This window comes from Ursus americanus, chromosome 14, assembly GCF_024610735.1.
Source record: "Ursus americanus isolate L20-20 chromosome 14, mUrsAme1.1.p, whole genome shotgun sequence".
Classification (NCBI taxonomy): Eukaryota; Metazoa; Chordata; class Mammalia; order Carnivora; family Ursidae; genus Ursus; species Ursus americanus.
In genome coordinates this window covers 4,552,985-4,567,254 of record NC_142140.1, presented here as the reverse complement: position 1 = coordinate 4,567,254, position 14,270 = coordinate 4,552,985, and the positions used below count along the sequence as shown (strand labels likewise).

General features: G+C 55.6%; 2 protein-coding genes across 8 annotated transcripts in view; one reads left to right on the top strand and one right to left on the bottom strand.

The window, feature by feature from the left end:
- The window catches only part of GRIP2 (glutamate receptor interacting protein 2), a 95,469-nt gene extending 92,494 nt beyond the window's left edge, over positions 1 to 2,975 (top strand). For all 5 annotated transcript variants that reach the window (XM_087866748.1, XM_087866747.1, XM_045812396.2 and 2 more), the window contains one exon: positions 382 to 2,975. In XM_087866748.1, the coding sequence (XP_087722874.1) occupies positions 382 to 540 (159 nt within the window). In that variant the 3' untranslated portion in view covers positions 541 to 2,975. The remainder of the gene's footprint in view (positions 1 to 381) is intronic.
- Positions 2,976 to 5,237: 2,262 nt separating this feature from the next.
- Positions 5,238 to 14,270, bottom strand: part of SLC6A6 (solute carrier family 6 member 6) — an 82,799-nt gene continuing 73,766 nt past the window's right edge. For all 3 annotated transcript variants that reach the window (XM_045812402.2, XM_045812401.2, XM_045812400.2), the window contains 2 exons: positions 12,476 to 12,646; positions 5,238 to 9,476 (listed from right to left, as the gene is read on the bottom strand). In XM_045812402.2, the coding sequence (XP_045668358.1) occupies positions 9,336 to 9,476; positions 12,476 to 12,646 (312 nt within the window). In that variant the 3' untranslated portion in view covers positions 5,238 to 9,335. The remainder of the gene's footprint in view (positions 9,477 to 12,475; positions 12,647 to 14,270) is intronic.

Sequence of the window (14,270 nt, the reverse complement as noted above, 5' to 3'; positions counted from 1 at the left end):
GGAATGAAAACCCAGCACCCCTTGCTTGACATTGAAGGTCAATGTGAAATAAAAATAAAACAGAAACAAAGCAATGTCACCAATTCTGGGCAGGAAGCTGAGTGTGTGGTCTGCTCTTTCATGTTGAAAAAGGGAGAGAAATAGGTGTTAGAGGATCGGGAAGGATGTCCTGGCGCCCCCGTTGGGGTTTCTCTTTGATAAAACCTAACCGGAAGGATTGAAGGAGAGCACGAGGAAGGAGGACTTCCTCTCTGCGTGTTCTAGATTTACCCTGTATCTGGGCGGGGGCCGGGCCCACACTCGAGGACATCTCACGATTCCTACCGACTTCAGCTCGGCTCAGCTGAGGCCCGTCTGTCCCCTTGGCTGTGTTCCCTGCAGGTCAACCACGTTCGCACGCGGGACTTTGACTGCTGCCTGGCCGTGCCGCTCCTGGCGGAGGCAGGCGATGTCCTGGCGCTGGTCATCAGCCGCAACCCGCTGGCACAGAGCAGCCGAGCCCCACGAGCACCAGGCCCCAGCAGCCCCCGGATGCTTTGAAGTCAGCACGTGGTCTGGACACCCCAGGGGCCGCCTGAGTAGGTCCTGGCCCCCAGACCTGTAGCTGGGCTGGACACCTGGCCACTCACTCATCCATCTGTCTGTCTGGCAGGCCCTGAGCCATGGACCGAAGTCTGTCTCTATTCTCCGGTTCTGTGGTGCCTGGAGTACCAGGCAGTGAGGTCCCAGCCCTGGTTGGAGTGACATCTAGGTCTTTCTCCACGTTGGGATTCCAAGATGTCCAGAGGAGCCCCATTCAGTAGAGGTTGAGGCAGGCTGCTCAGCTGGGAGAAGAGGGGCCTAGGAGCTAGGGAGCCCAGGTCAGTGCGAGTGCTTTCTCCCAGCAGAGCTATGGAGTTGCCAGGGAGGAATGAGCTCCCTGTCACAGGAGGTGAGCAAGTGGGAACTGGACACCCCCAGTGCAGTCATGGATGGAGATGTGAGGCATCCGGGCAATGGGTCCACACAGGCTCAGGTAGTTAGTTTCCCCACAGGGGGAGCATTTAGGGTGCAGCGGGGGGGGGGCACTTTTTCTGGACAGCCTCCCACCAAGAGGGATGCCACTCAGGGTGGGAGCCTAGCCCCTTCCCTTCCCCAGAATTCTGGTGTTTCGGGCTTGCTGGCATCCCCACTTACGAGGCTCTGGAGCCGGGATGGCTGAATCCCGGGAAACATGGGCTTGTTGAGTCTGAAAGTGAGTGATTCTTTCATTTTGGCATCTCTGGTCTGAAGCCTCCGGGATCTGAGACCCGCAGTTCTGGGCCCTGTGGGCCAGCTCGGTGTCCGGCTTTGGGCCCTCGGTCGCTCCTGTTTCTTTTGTAGGGGTGCAGGCACAGATCCATGTGAATACACCCCTCTCAGGCCAGGCCCCTCACAGTGGGAGGGAGTCACCTGGGACAGAAGACCCAGGAGTGTTCATCCGCCTGCCATTTCAGGGGGGATGGGAAGCCATAGAGGCATCACACGTGGGATGATACAGCTCCTCTTCGATCTCCAAATCCGTGAAGGAGGAGAGACAGGGAAAGGGAGGTACAGAGACAGAGGCAGGCAGGCAGGAGAGATGGGCCATTCTCTCTCATGCCCAAAGGTGACAGTGTCCAAAGGGGTCATTTAAGGAAGTATATCCCCACTCGAAATCTGGAAGCACCAGCATCCCTTCAAGTCATTGTCCTCATTTTCCACAGACCAGAAACCCTTTTGATTTGAGAAGGGCACGGGCCTTCACTTGGTGGTCTGAGTTGCAGCCCCAGGGATGGAGGTGGGCAGGCAGGATTCAGTCTTGTCTGGGGATTTGCTTTGCTCTTAATGGGGGTCTCAGGAAAATGGGGCACCCGCTCCCAGCTGCGTCCTCCATGCTTCCGTCCTGTGGAGGCCCCCCAAATGCTCTTCCACTTGAGGGACAAGATTGGGGAGTAAAGAGGCCTATTCTTTTTGCTCTGGGTTGCTGCTTGGTTGCTGTGACCCCCTCTGGGTCTGACCCTCTCTGGATAATCGAGGGGGTGGATAGTTTCTGAGCAGGTACAGGCCTCCCTGTCACGTCAGAACCATGCCCACTGGGCACCCTGCCCACACTCTCCCTGAGGGCCTGCATTCCCTCCTCTCCCTCCACTTCCTCACACCCTGCTGCTCCCTGCCTTCCCTGGAGAGCCCTTCATGCCAGGGCTGGACTGCCCATCGCCTCTGCTATCTTGGACTCCCGTGTAAACACCGGCCCCAGGGTGAAATTGCACTGCCCACCCATCACAGGGGCACCGAGCAAAAGCCAAGAGCCCTCAGCTTGGGGGGCTAGGGGCTGGCAGAGCAGAGACATGGCCACGGGCAGCTGCAGCTGTGTGAGCTTAGGCAAACTGCCCAGCTTGTCTGGGCCTCTGTCAAGTGACGGGGCTGGACAGGCCGTACTCCCACGGCCCCTCGGCTCGGGAGAGCTGCGTTCGGCTGCAGGTGAGGGAAGAAGCAGCCCCTCCCTGACCAGTGCCCCCCTGCCTCCTGCGGCTGAGGCCTCTGCCATCCCCCAGACGTATGCAACCAGGCCCGGCAGGTGGCCCCTGGCCGTGGCCAGCCTTCTCATATGCAATATTCCTTCTGGCTTCTCATGGGGATCATAGATCCCAGACTTGACATTTCCCGATACCCGTCCCCGGTGAGCGTCCTGCCTGCCTATGCATTTTGGGTACAGCTCCTGTGACCTGCCCCTTCCACCCCCCAAAGCTGTATTTTTCTCTGGCTGAGATTAGAGCATATTCCTTGTAAAGTATTTTTCTACATGGGGTTTTCTTAGGGCTCTCGGGAAGCACATGCCAAGGGGCTGTGTTGCAAAGGCCATTTGGGGTCTGTTTGGGGCCCGTGTATAAATCTGTTCTGCCAGGGGTTGCAGTGACTTAGGAGCTGGGGGTGGGTTGCTGTTGGGATGATTTTTTAAAATAAAATTATTTAAATGCAACTAGACTGTGGTGTCTTTTTTTTTCTTTTCCTTTTTTTAATCACAGGCTGGCAATGGTCAGCGTCTGTTTGGATCTTATGACATCTTCCCTGCTTTTAATTAATTCATCCATTCTCAAGGTCTGCCTGGGCTACGCATCATTCTAGCACGAACAGGACAGATGAGGTCCATCTGCATGGCGCTTAGAGTCTAGTGGCAGACAGACCGGGAACGAAGAAGCAAATCGCAAAGAATTATTTCAGGAAGTGCACAGTGCGGTGAAAAAAACCCAGTCACGGGGACAGAGTGTGGGGTGAGAGCTTTAGCCTAGGGCTCAGGAAGGACTTCTCTGAAAAGGTGGTATTTGGGCCGAGACCCTAAAGACAGGAGTCCACCCTGTGGAGACCGGGAAGTGCCCCAGGCAGAGGGCACAGCAAGTGCAAAGGCTCTGAGGTGGGAATGCACGCGGTGGGGTCAAGGAAGAGAAAGGAGGCCCGGAAGCAGAGTGGGGAGACCAGGCTGGAGGCCTGCAGGGTCCAGTGGTAAAGGTTTGGGTAGGGACTGTGGATTTTATTGTCTGCAGGGCGAAACCAAGGAGGCAGGTGAGTGGTGGGTCTGCTGTACGGAGCCCCTTTAGCCTGGGTGCAGCCCCGTCGATGCCCCAAGTCTTCACAGGGCAAGCAGGGCAGGACGAGCCCTGAGGTCATGGCCAGGCCTCACTGGGGGACCATGCTCTGTGCAGGCAGAGGAAGAGCGTCTTCTCATCAACTATGCAGGATGGAGTGAGCACCCCGTCTCCGGAGGTGTGCTAGCTTGGCTGGAACCACGCTGGGTGCAGTGATGTGGCTGGGCCAGGGGAACCAAAGGCGAGTTGTGCCCAGGGCACTGCTGCTCCTCCGAGTGCTGGGTGATAGGTTCAGGGCCCTTCCAAAATGGGGAGGGAGGTGTGGCCAGGTCATGACCTGGAGAGGCAGCCCCGTCCTACACACAGGCTGCGTGCAGGCACTGTTCTGCATGCTTTTCAAGAAGCCCCTGGATCACGGCCTTCAGCAGTGGCTCTGTTATCATCCCAGTGTTCTAGGTGATGAAAGGAGGCACAGAGAGGTTAAGTAACTTGCCATTAGTCACACAGGAAGTAAAGGATGGAGCTACAATTTGAAGAAGTTACATGGCCAAGGCACACAGGGAAGAGGAAAGTAGAGGCCATCAGAAAGGCCAACAGACAGAAAAAGAGCTGGGGGAGTGGTATTTTATTCCAACATCGTCTATAAACAGTTACTGAGAGAGGTTTTCCTGGTCTGTGAAGTTGGGGAAGGGACCCAGCAGGCTCCCCTGAACTTGCCCGCACTCATCAACCTGCCCAAAACATTGACCTGCTCCATGACCCCCAGTGAGGCTGAGCCCCTCTGCCAGCCTCAGTTTCCCCATCTATAACAGTGGGTTGGGTACCTGATTCCCAAGGCGGAGGACGTCTGTGCCAACCACTTATTTTCTGGGGTCCTGAGTGTCCTCCCTTCTGAGGCCCCAGTGTCTGTGGCATGATTTCTATTTGCATCCCTCCGGCGCTCACCCCCTCCCTACAGCCTGGCCCACTCTTGCACTTGGCAATCAGAAAGCCCCTGCTTGGGCGTAAGTGACTACTCCTGGTGCATCACCCCTCATCAGCCCAAAGCCTCAAAGGGGGCGGCGGTGTATTCCAGGGGGGGAAACTGAGGCTTGGGAGACCATGTGAGGTCTCCCGGCCCCGCAGGGCTCGGTGTGTGGCAAGTGGGCTTCAGTCCCCAGCGTCGGTGGAACCAGCCGGAGCAGACCCAGGAGACGGAGGACATCTGTCTCACAGACTAGCTGTGCACCCTGGAGTGAACCGCTTCCCTTCTGTGATCCTCTGCCTCCGCGTCTCCCACCACAGGTGACAACACCCACCTTTGGGGAGCACCCAGGGCAGAGCCGAAAGCCCCCGGAAGCTGTCAGGCGCTTGCCGAACAGGAGGGAAGACAGCCTCGTCGAGACAGAACCCACACGTGTTGGATTTTAAAAAGGAAGTGTTTATTTTCATGTTATAAGGTGATTACAAACTCCTCTAAAAAAAAAGCAAAGATGAATTTAAAATATCGATATACATATTTATCTAAAAAGCAAAAAAGGAAAAGAAAAGCCCTGCAAAATACAGGGATTCATATCATAAAACATTTATACACAAAAGCTTGTGTACTGCAGGACTGAATTACACACCGAGGGTCTTATTCAGATACAAACGTCCCTCCTCAGAAGAGTCTCGTTGGTTGAATTTTTTTTTTTTTTACAAAAGTTTAAAATATCTTAAAAATATTTTGAAGTTTTAAAAAAAAGTCCTGATGAGCCAGACGTATTTCTGGAAGGAGGCAAGACCCACGTTCTCAGCTTTCTCTTGTGCTAAATACAGAGTTACAGTTGCTAGGGATTCGAAAATTAATTGGGGGCGGCGGGAAGAAAGAAAGAAATGGAGCCAACATCTCAATTTGAAGCCAAATATATAACAAGATGCTCCATCCCTCAGGGAACTGTCAGAACACGTCTGTAGTGACACCCACAAGAGAACAATGAAACACAGCTCCCTCTTCAAACCAGAGCATTCGGAGGGCCAGGCGTCAACAGGGCGCTGGGGGCGGGGCAAATGCTGCTCTCTGGCTTCCGGGTTGCTCAGCCCCTCTCTGAGTTTTGATATCTGGGATTTTGTTTGGTTTGTGCTTGTTGGGTTTCTGCACGGTGCTATTTATAGCCTCCACGTGGACAGCCCAGCCTGGGGCTGCCTGACATTGGGTCTCAGGGCCGGATGGGACCTTGACGTTGCTCTTGGGTCCTTCCTGGCCTGTATCTGAGGCCTGAGGGGAAGGGAGGACCTCTGCCTTTAGCACTGGCTGCCCGGAGCATCGCCCCGTCCAGAGGGGCTGTGTTGGGGAGATGCCTGCTGGGCCATGGGCCACTGCGTGGTGGCACCTGGGTGACACATATCACCCTGTGCCAGGCTGAGGGTGGCTCACTCCCCTTGTGCTTCACCACCTTCTCGGGGGGGGGGGCGGGCACTGGGGATCTGCGGTGAGAGTGAGGGAACAGAGGTACAGAGAGAGAGGGCTGTGTGTCACCCAGAAATCCTCTAAGGCCACTTCTCGCTGCCTGGGAATGTCCCACGTGGCCTCAGGCTAAATCTTGCCTAAGGGATTCTGCCTCTTGTACACCAACTGGCTTCCCTGGGCCTCAGTTTCCTCACATGCAATCGGGATCTCAATTCCTAGCTCAGAGGACTGTGGGGTGCAGGGCCAGGGTGAACGGGCGCTGCCTCTCCTCCTGGACGGTGGCCAGGCGCCTGCCACAGAGCCACAGCGTGAGGTCCAGTGGGCCCGAGGATGGTGAGAGGGTGGGGGCGCTGCTCTCCTTGTCCTGAATGCTGGCGGACAGAGCGCTTTCCTTTTCATAAAGGCTCGTCTTTGGTCTTCAGAAGAACACTGGGGAGCTGCACTCGCCACACCCCCCTTGGAGAACCTGCAGCTGGAACTGACTGGGGACAGTCTGGTTCTAGTCCCTGCTCGCTGTGCCCAGTCTCCTCCTCACTCCGGGCCTCATTTCCTCCATTTTACAAGGGCGCTGACTGGGGAAGCACTGACATGCAGGACAGTCCACTGCAGGGACCGACACGGCCCGTACCAGGCTTGATGAAGCATCTCCCTGGGTCAGATTTATCCTGAGGCCCTTACCCATCTCTACATCCTCAGAAAGTTCTTTAACCATCTCCCTTGCATCCCTTCTCAGAGCCAGCTGACTGGGCTACGTGGGGGCACCAGAATTTCTGACCCATCCCAAGGCAGAGAGTGGGCGGGCCACCTGCTCTCCAGAGACAGGAGGACCAGAGTCATGAGCTCCAATGACAAGTTTCCTTTATGTGGAGACGTATGAAAGTCATGCATCATTACACCTTGTACTCACAGAGCCAAGTTCTGCAGATACAGAAGGGCTAGGGGAGCAGACAAGAGGGGCCAACTGGAGACAGGTGCACCAGGAGATTGTCGAGGAACGGGCTTGGAGAAAGTGGCTGACCTTCCTTCCAGGCAGGGCCTGGGGACTTGGTCTGCATGTGTCTTTGGTCTAGAATTTGGTCTGCGAGTCTTAGAGAAGAAGCCTTTCTCGGGCCATCTCCAGAATGTTGCAATTTGCCCACCAACTTAAAATACTGTAGCCTTTCATGGGAGGGGAGATGTTGTAGCTTGAAATGACCACAAATGCCCAGGCAGCCACAGCTTGCCAAGCCCCCCTCATCCCCGTACATCACCTGTCCCCAGTCGTCGACAGTGGTTAGTTTACTAAGTTCCGTGAGACAAAGGAAAATAGGTCACATTGCTACTCAGTAAAATTAGGAAACAGCAACAACAAAATCAAATCAGACACAGCGGCAACCATAAATACACAGAAAAACAGGAACACAGAATTGTTAACAGTTTGGAATAGGACTGGGTATTGTTTGGCAGAGTATATGCTTTGGAAACAGTGAAATGTGAATGCTTGCCAAAGAGAAGAGGTTCAGGATTGCCTCTGCCCCTTGGGAGGGGGACACCAGAGGCTCCTCCCCTCCCGAATCTGGGGAGAGGGTTCCAGGATTCAGAGAGCCCCCGCTCTGAAAACCCGAGCTGGACTTCACTCTCCATACCCCACGAGGCAGTCACTGTCGTTTGTGCGTGACGATGTTTAGTTTAGACTCTGAACTTGGAAGTGACAGTTTAAATGGCACAGTTTAGGTCCAAATGGGGGCTTGGGTGGAGACGTGTCCATCTCAGGATTTTAAAGGTGGAGTACCTTCTCTCCTGGTTCGAGAGGAATGCCGCTCTCAATCAGACTCTTGGTCAAACCAGTTCTGGGGTGCCAGCCCCCCGAACGATTCCACCTTTCTAGAAAACGCTCCCTCGCCTCCTCTCCTCGGTCCCCACGCAGTGCGCATCTCACACCTGCAACTGCAGGAGCTGGGATGTGAAGAGCTTCACCATCCCCCGACTCACCACCAAGGGCTGCTCTTGTGCCTGAATGGGGAGGAGGGTCTGGGAGCACTTTGCCTGAATCCAAGATCCAGGGAGCCTCCAAAATCAGTCTTGGCACTCCCAGCTAGGAGCTGGGGCAGCCCTGGGCGGGGAGCTTGTCAGAGGTCTCCCAGCCTCTGGGAGATGAGGACAGCTGAGGGTGGAGAGATGAGGAAAGAAAAGCGCCCCTCCCTGACACCAGGCCTCTCTGAACGCCTGGGCCCACACCCTTTGGTCCACTGGCTCACCCCTCGTCCCTCACCAAACACATCATGCTTCTCTCCTACACGCAGCTGCGAGAGATGTCAGCTGGGGAATGGCCAGAACCTGATAGAACCCCATTAAAATGCAACAGACCCATCTGGGTGAGGTTTGGCGCCCTGAGACTGCTGGCTCCTGCTGGGCTGGCCTCAGACTGCTGCCTGGGATGCCCTGGGCGGCAGCCGAGCGGTCAGCCTCCTGAACGTCGGGGCACCATCCTCCCCAGCCCTCCTGGGAGCTCTTGCCGTTCCCCCTCGGATGAATGGTTCTGACAACCTGTCCGTCAGTCCTTCTGGCCATCCAACCTCGATCTCAAAGTACTAGGTGGGATTTTGCTCCTGGAGCAACGGTTTCTAGAGAGGACTTTCGCTGTATGGCGTCATCTGTCCGCTTTACGTCAGTCCCTTGATCTGAGGGGCTGAGTCATTGTTTTGGCATCCTTCTTCTTGGCTAAGACAAGTGTAACGAAGCATCTTCTCGTGGCCCTTCTTCCCCCAGCCCCTCTGGGTCTGGCCAGCCCGCAGGGCCTCTTCCTCCCCAGCTGTATACTCCTATTTGAACCAGGTTGGGAAGGCGCTACACCTTTAAAATGGGTCTACTGTCCAGGAAAATTCCACCCTGTGTTTTTGGGGGCAGAACTTTCTGCCAGCTACGCAAGCACCGAAGAATTGCTTTTGAAAACGAGATCTATTGCTGGCGAGAAGATCAATTCAAGTGGTAAAAGTGTATGACAATCTCGAAATGTATATATAGTTATATGTAAAAAAAAATACAAAGAAAAATTTACCAAGTTCCCATAAAATACATCTAATTCAATATGAAAGCTCTGCCTCACGCCGGACATCTGCCGGTGGGTTTTCTTTTTTGTACAAAATATCCCCAAATCAAAACGAAATACACACACGCACAATGCCACACACACGCACACTCCCACGCGCACACACACGCAGAGTAACATTTCCTGTGACAATTAAAAAAAACAATCCTAGTGCAAATAGAAAGCTCTGTAAACCTGGTCCTATGAGAATCTAATGTTAGTAAACAGCAGGGAAGCAGCCCGTCCACCTGAGGGCTCACATCATGGTCTCTACTATGATGTGGGTCGGTTTCATGAGCGCGCCGTTCACGGCCAGGCGGGAGCTGTAGGGCGTCGCCCCCTCGCGCTCCACGGCCCAGCGGTTGGGTTCCCTCGGGGTCAGCAGGTATTTGAGTCTCTGGAGAAGGAAGGGGACGGGAGCAGAGAGGCAAGTCAGGTGGTCTGCTTCCCCTCTCCCCCACGACCGTCTACACCCTCTGAATCTGGCCAGTGGGCCGTTTGGCCTTTGGCAGACTAGGACCCTCTCTGGACCCCCCCATCGTATCCACTGGCAAATGAAGGGGTTGAACCAAGGTGCTTCTGAGGTCCCTCCGGGCCTTGAATCAGGGCAGAATTCCTGTCAGTAGTTTCCTTGGCCAACCCCTGCTCGCACACCTCAGGGACAGGGGACTCACGCCTCCCAGCTCCAACTTCTTTCTCCCATGGAGCTGAAATATGCCTCCTTGTAATTCCCATCCCCCCGCTTCCCTGACTTTGCAAAGCAGCCCGAGTTTCTGCAATTTCTATGCCAGAGGTTGGATAACTGTTGTGAGCCTTCTATGGCTCCCACCTCCCCCAAGGAGAAACTCCGAACTCCTCAGTTGCCTGTAAACGGCATTTTCTGCCTTCTGGCACTAGGGTCCCCCCCTTCCCCCCGCAGGTGTCCGGTTCTCCCTGCTCGGGGCTCGGACACCACTGCTCCTGTCGAGCTGCATCTTCTGACAGAGAGGAAGGAGCCAGAGGTGGGACTGCACGAGAATCAGCCCATCACTTTTGGGCAGGGTGAGTTGTGTCCTCCCGACTGGTTGCTGGATCATGGACTCAGTGAGGGAAAGAGCCCTTCTCAGGACCCCCAGAAAGCCAACAGTGGAATCGGGACTGGAACTCAGGGCTCCTGACTCCCAGCTCCCCTCCTGCCAAGCGTCCATTCAGAGGCTTCAGTAGGAAGCGGTCGTGAAGATACCTTCCTACATAGGCATTTACATTCCATTTAAATATACTACATTTAAGCTGCTTATTAAAAGCTACAGGATTTCACTGGGAAAATCCAGATTTCCATCTGCTCTTAAAAACTTGCAAGATCTGGTAAGCCCAGGGCCACACACCTGCTCTTGGTAACAACGGCCAGAGCTCAAGGCCTGGCTGCCTGCCGACGCTCTGGCTCACCTTCTCCAGGTCCCTCCCAGCCCTGCCTGATGGCTTCCCTCGCCTGGGTTCCCTGCCTGGTCCTGGAGCAACTGGCCTGGAGGCCCCAGGGCAAGGGCAAGGGCAAGGGCAAGGGATGGAAGGGCAGCCAGAGAGCAGGTTCGGCTCTTTTCCATCACGTTGCCTCTCCGCACAGGTACACGCCCAGAAGGTGGGACAAGAGGCAGATAAGGCCGGGCGGCCAGCCGGGGCTCCAGCTATATGGGAGGTGCAGACGGAACTGGAGTCAGCCCAGGACAGAGCTCTGGGTTTGCAAACCTGGCTCAGAGAGACGCTCATGGCTGGGAACACAGGCGGGGGACAGGTCGAGGGGCCCACAGCAAACGGATCGATGGGGCTCCTATGCCTTCAGAGGAGGGGGCTTTGGTTATCTGCCTGGTTTGTAGGTGCAAGTTTGGGTGGAGGCCTCACCCACACCCTCCTCCTTCCCCCACACAAACCCCATTCTCATCAAACCTCTAAACTTGGGATGAAACACTATGTTAGAATTAGGCTTTGCAGGGACACAAGTCAGTGTTAGGTGTCCCCCACGCCCCCATCCACGGTTGAAGTACGCAACTGCTGTGGGCACTGACCAATCAGAACGGACATTCAAGACCCTCTGCTGTGCCCTAATGACCTTTTTAGTTTCTGGGTAGGAAGGACATTCTGGAAAATTCCCAAGGAGGGGCTGGGTTAGCATGGAGTGTTTGGGGGGGGGACATGCGGAGGGCTCAGGGCCGTAGCAATCACCCATCCGTTCCCAGACCCAGTAGTTCAGGATTTTAACAAATAATAGGGCCTACCAGGAATCTGGCTGAACGCTGGGGTCCTTCCCTGTGTCCTCTGAGAAATTACAACGGGTCCGATGCTGCAGGAAGACCCCAAGGGCCCCAGGGCTGTCCTGGCTCAGGCGGACCCCAGCTTCAAGGCCTCCTGTTTTGCTCCCGGGCACACCCCCGCCTACTTCCTCTGTCCAGGGCAGGCTGCTCCCTTTCTGCCTGGGCAGCCCCTCTCCACCCCCCCCCCCCCAACCTCCAGGCCATTCCCCTGCCCACAAAGAAACTGGCCCAGCCCAAGGGGGAGCCAGGGCCCCAGGACATCCTGGCTCCAGATTTTTAAGAGAATAACAATAAAAACAGCCCAGAACAAAACAGTATAGTCTTGGAGCTGGCCCAAGCCCAAAGGTTAAGGGAGATTCTAAGAAAAGGATTTCTTGGAAAGAGCTCCAGCTTTTGCCACAGCCTGGAATCTGCAGTATTGTTGGGAGAAATTTCTGAGGGGTTGGTGGTAAGGAGGGGGCCTCGGAATGGGAGGCTGGCAGGCACAGGGACCTGGGGGCCTGAGGTTCTGTCTCTAGCAGCAGACAGGGCCACAGATGTGGGGAAGGGGACACCAGCATGGGTTGGGCTTATCCAAAACTTGGCTTCAAGGTAAGAGAAGGCCTCTGGGAGCTCAGGCTTCCTTCCCGGCTCCTTGTCTCCTGTCTTATGGTTTTAGCAACACGGCCCCCACTGCTCCCAGGATAAAGCCCTAGCTCTGAGCTTGGCATGCAAAACCATGGTCACCTGTCCAGTGCCATCGCCCACCCCCAGCACATGTCACTGCTGCCCAAGTGCTGTCATATGTCCTTGCCTGTGAATGCACCGGGCATCACGGCCTTCCAGGTCTCATCCTCTGCCCGGCAAATTCCTCCTCCTGCCCACAGCCCTGCTCCGAACGTCACCACAGAGCCTTTGTCCACGGGAACTGTTCTTTGTTCCCGTTCCCCCACGTGCCTGCCCACAATCTCAAGCCCTCTGTGGGGCAGGCAAGGGGTCCAGGACCCAGACAGAGCAGCGATGTGCCCAAGGTCACACAGCAAGCCAACAGCCAACAGCCGGTAGCTGGCTTTCCCCCTCCTCCCTCCCCCTCCCGCACCCCCCGCAGCCAGCCTCGGCCCCATGTGCTCACCACGAGGAACGGCCCTTCCGTCTGGCAGAGGCGGATGACCATGACCAAGGGGACACACATCATGGAGGACAGGGCCAGACTCCAGCCTAGCCCGATGGCCCAGGTGGGGTACACATAGACTTTGTTGTAGGTCAGGGGGATGTACTTGACGAGAGAGAAGATAAAACATCCCTGTGGAGAGATGGTGCAGTCAGGGGGGGCCCTGGGCATCGGGGGCAGGGAGCTTCGGGAATCAGGGCAGGCCTCACCCGAGGGGCCTCCCCCCTTCTCCACTCTGCTGCCTGAGGACCTCCCCTGGGGCAGATCTGATCAAGTTGCTTCCCAGCTCAGGGCCCTTCTGTGGCTTCCCAGTGCCTCCAGGACGCTGTCCAAACTCCTCAGCCTGGCCAGCAACGTTGGCCAGGAGCTGTGCCCCTTCACCCCTTACCTACCCACTACCCCTTCCTCCACATCCACACTCCAGCTGCCCTGAAATCTTTCCAGCTCCTCAGCCACTCACCCCGGGGCCTCAGAACAGGCTGTTCTCTGACTGGACCCCTCCACCCTCCATCTTCTCATCTGAATTTAGCTCTCGTGGTCCTGCCGTACTTGTCCAGGCCCTGCCCAGACTCGGGAAAAGCACGTGGTTATTACTCCTTCAGCACCCGCTCCCCCACCCAACTGAGTCAGTGGGACAGGTGGGGTGTCAGTCTTGCTCCCCCCGGTTCTCTAACACCTGGTGCAGCTCGAGGTGCACAAAGCAGGTGCATAATAAAGTTGAGCTGCACGGCTGAAAGTCTTTCCTCCCCTCCCCACTGCCACTAACCATCTCCATCCCTGACGCCCAGACCTAGCCTCCCAGGACCAGGTGCAGACCTAGGCCTTGCCCAGCTGGGTATCCAGCTCCAAGCCCATGCCAATGGCCAGTGGCCACCAGCATCCATGAACGGTGGGGTGCGGTGAGCTCTGAGCCCAAAAGCCTGCGCAAAGTCTGCATTTCCCTGAGAGGAGAACATAGGACTGGCTGGGAGGGCCCAGGACTTGTGCTTCTTGTCAGGATCCCAGCATCTCAGTGTATAACCCAGGGTTGTCTTAGATTCGTCCACAATGTAAACATGACTTACATCTTCACTACCTAATATCTGGGGTTTGATGGGAAGACAAATCCACAGAAACCAGAATTAGTGATGCAGGAAGGGAGAGCACCAGGGTGCAGATGTCTTCTACTAGGTGTCTACTGTATGCCTGGCCCTAAGGGTGGGGTGTAGCTTAGACAGGGAGAGGCCCAGAAGAGCGCTGCTCTTGGCTCTCCCAGCACCAGGAAGCTTGGTACCTGCCCGTTCATATTCCTCTCTCCACCAGGTGACCTTACCTACCACCTGCGGATGCAGGCTACTTCTCATCTATCCAACTCCTCGAGGAGGGAAGGAGGAAGAAACTGATGGTCAGAGTGGTGAGAGGAGTTTCTCACAAATCAACGTCAAGTGAGGACGAGAACACGGCTTTGAACCCAGCTAAATTCATCTCCAACGATAACTCGCCAATTGTGGTTCCCGGCTGCTACAGTCTACTGAATTTTGTGGGGAAAATATGCACCTCAGAGGAGAAGACCCCAGCCATATTCAAGGACAGCAATAACAACCCAAGGTTGTCGGCTGCCACTCACCTCCCACGGCAGAGTCCTTGCTTTATGACAGGGTACACTGGGGCCCCAAGAGGTAAGGGACTCGCTTAAGGTCCCACACAGTGCGTTAAGGGCAGTGTGGATTTATTCTGGCCCAGGAGTGGGGTCACTGAGGGGAGGATCCATTCACCT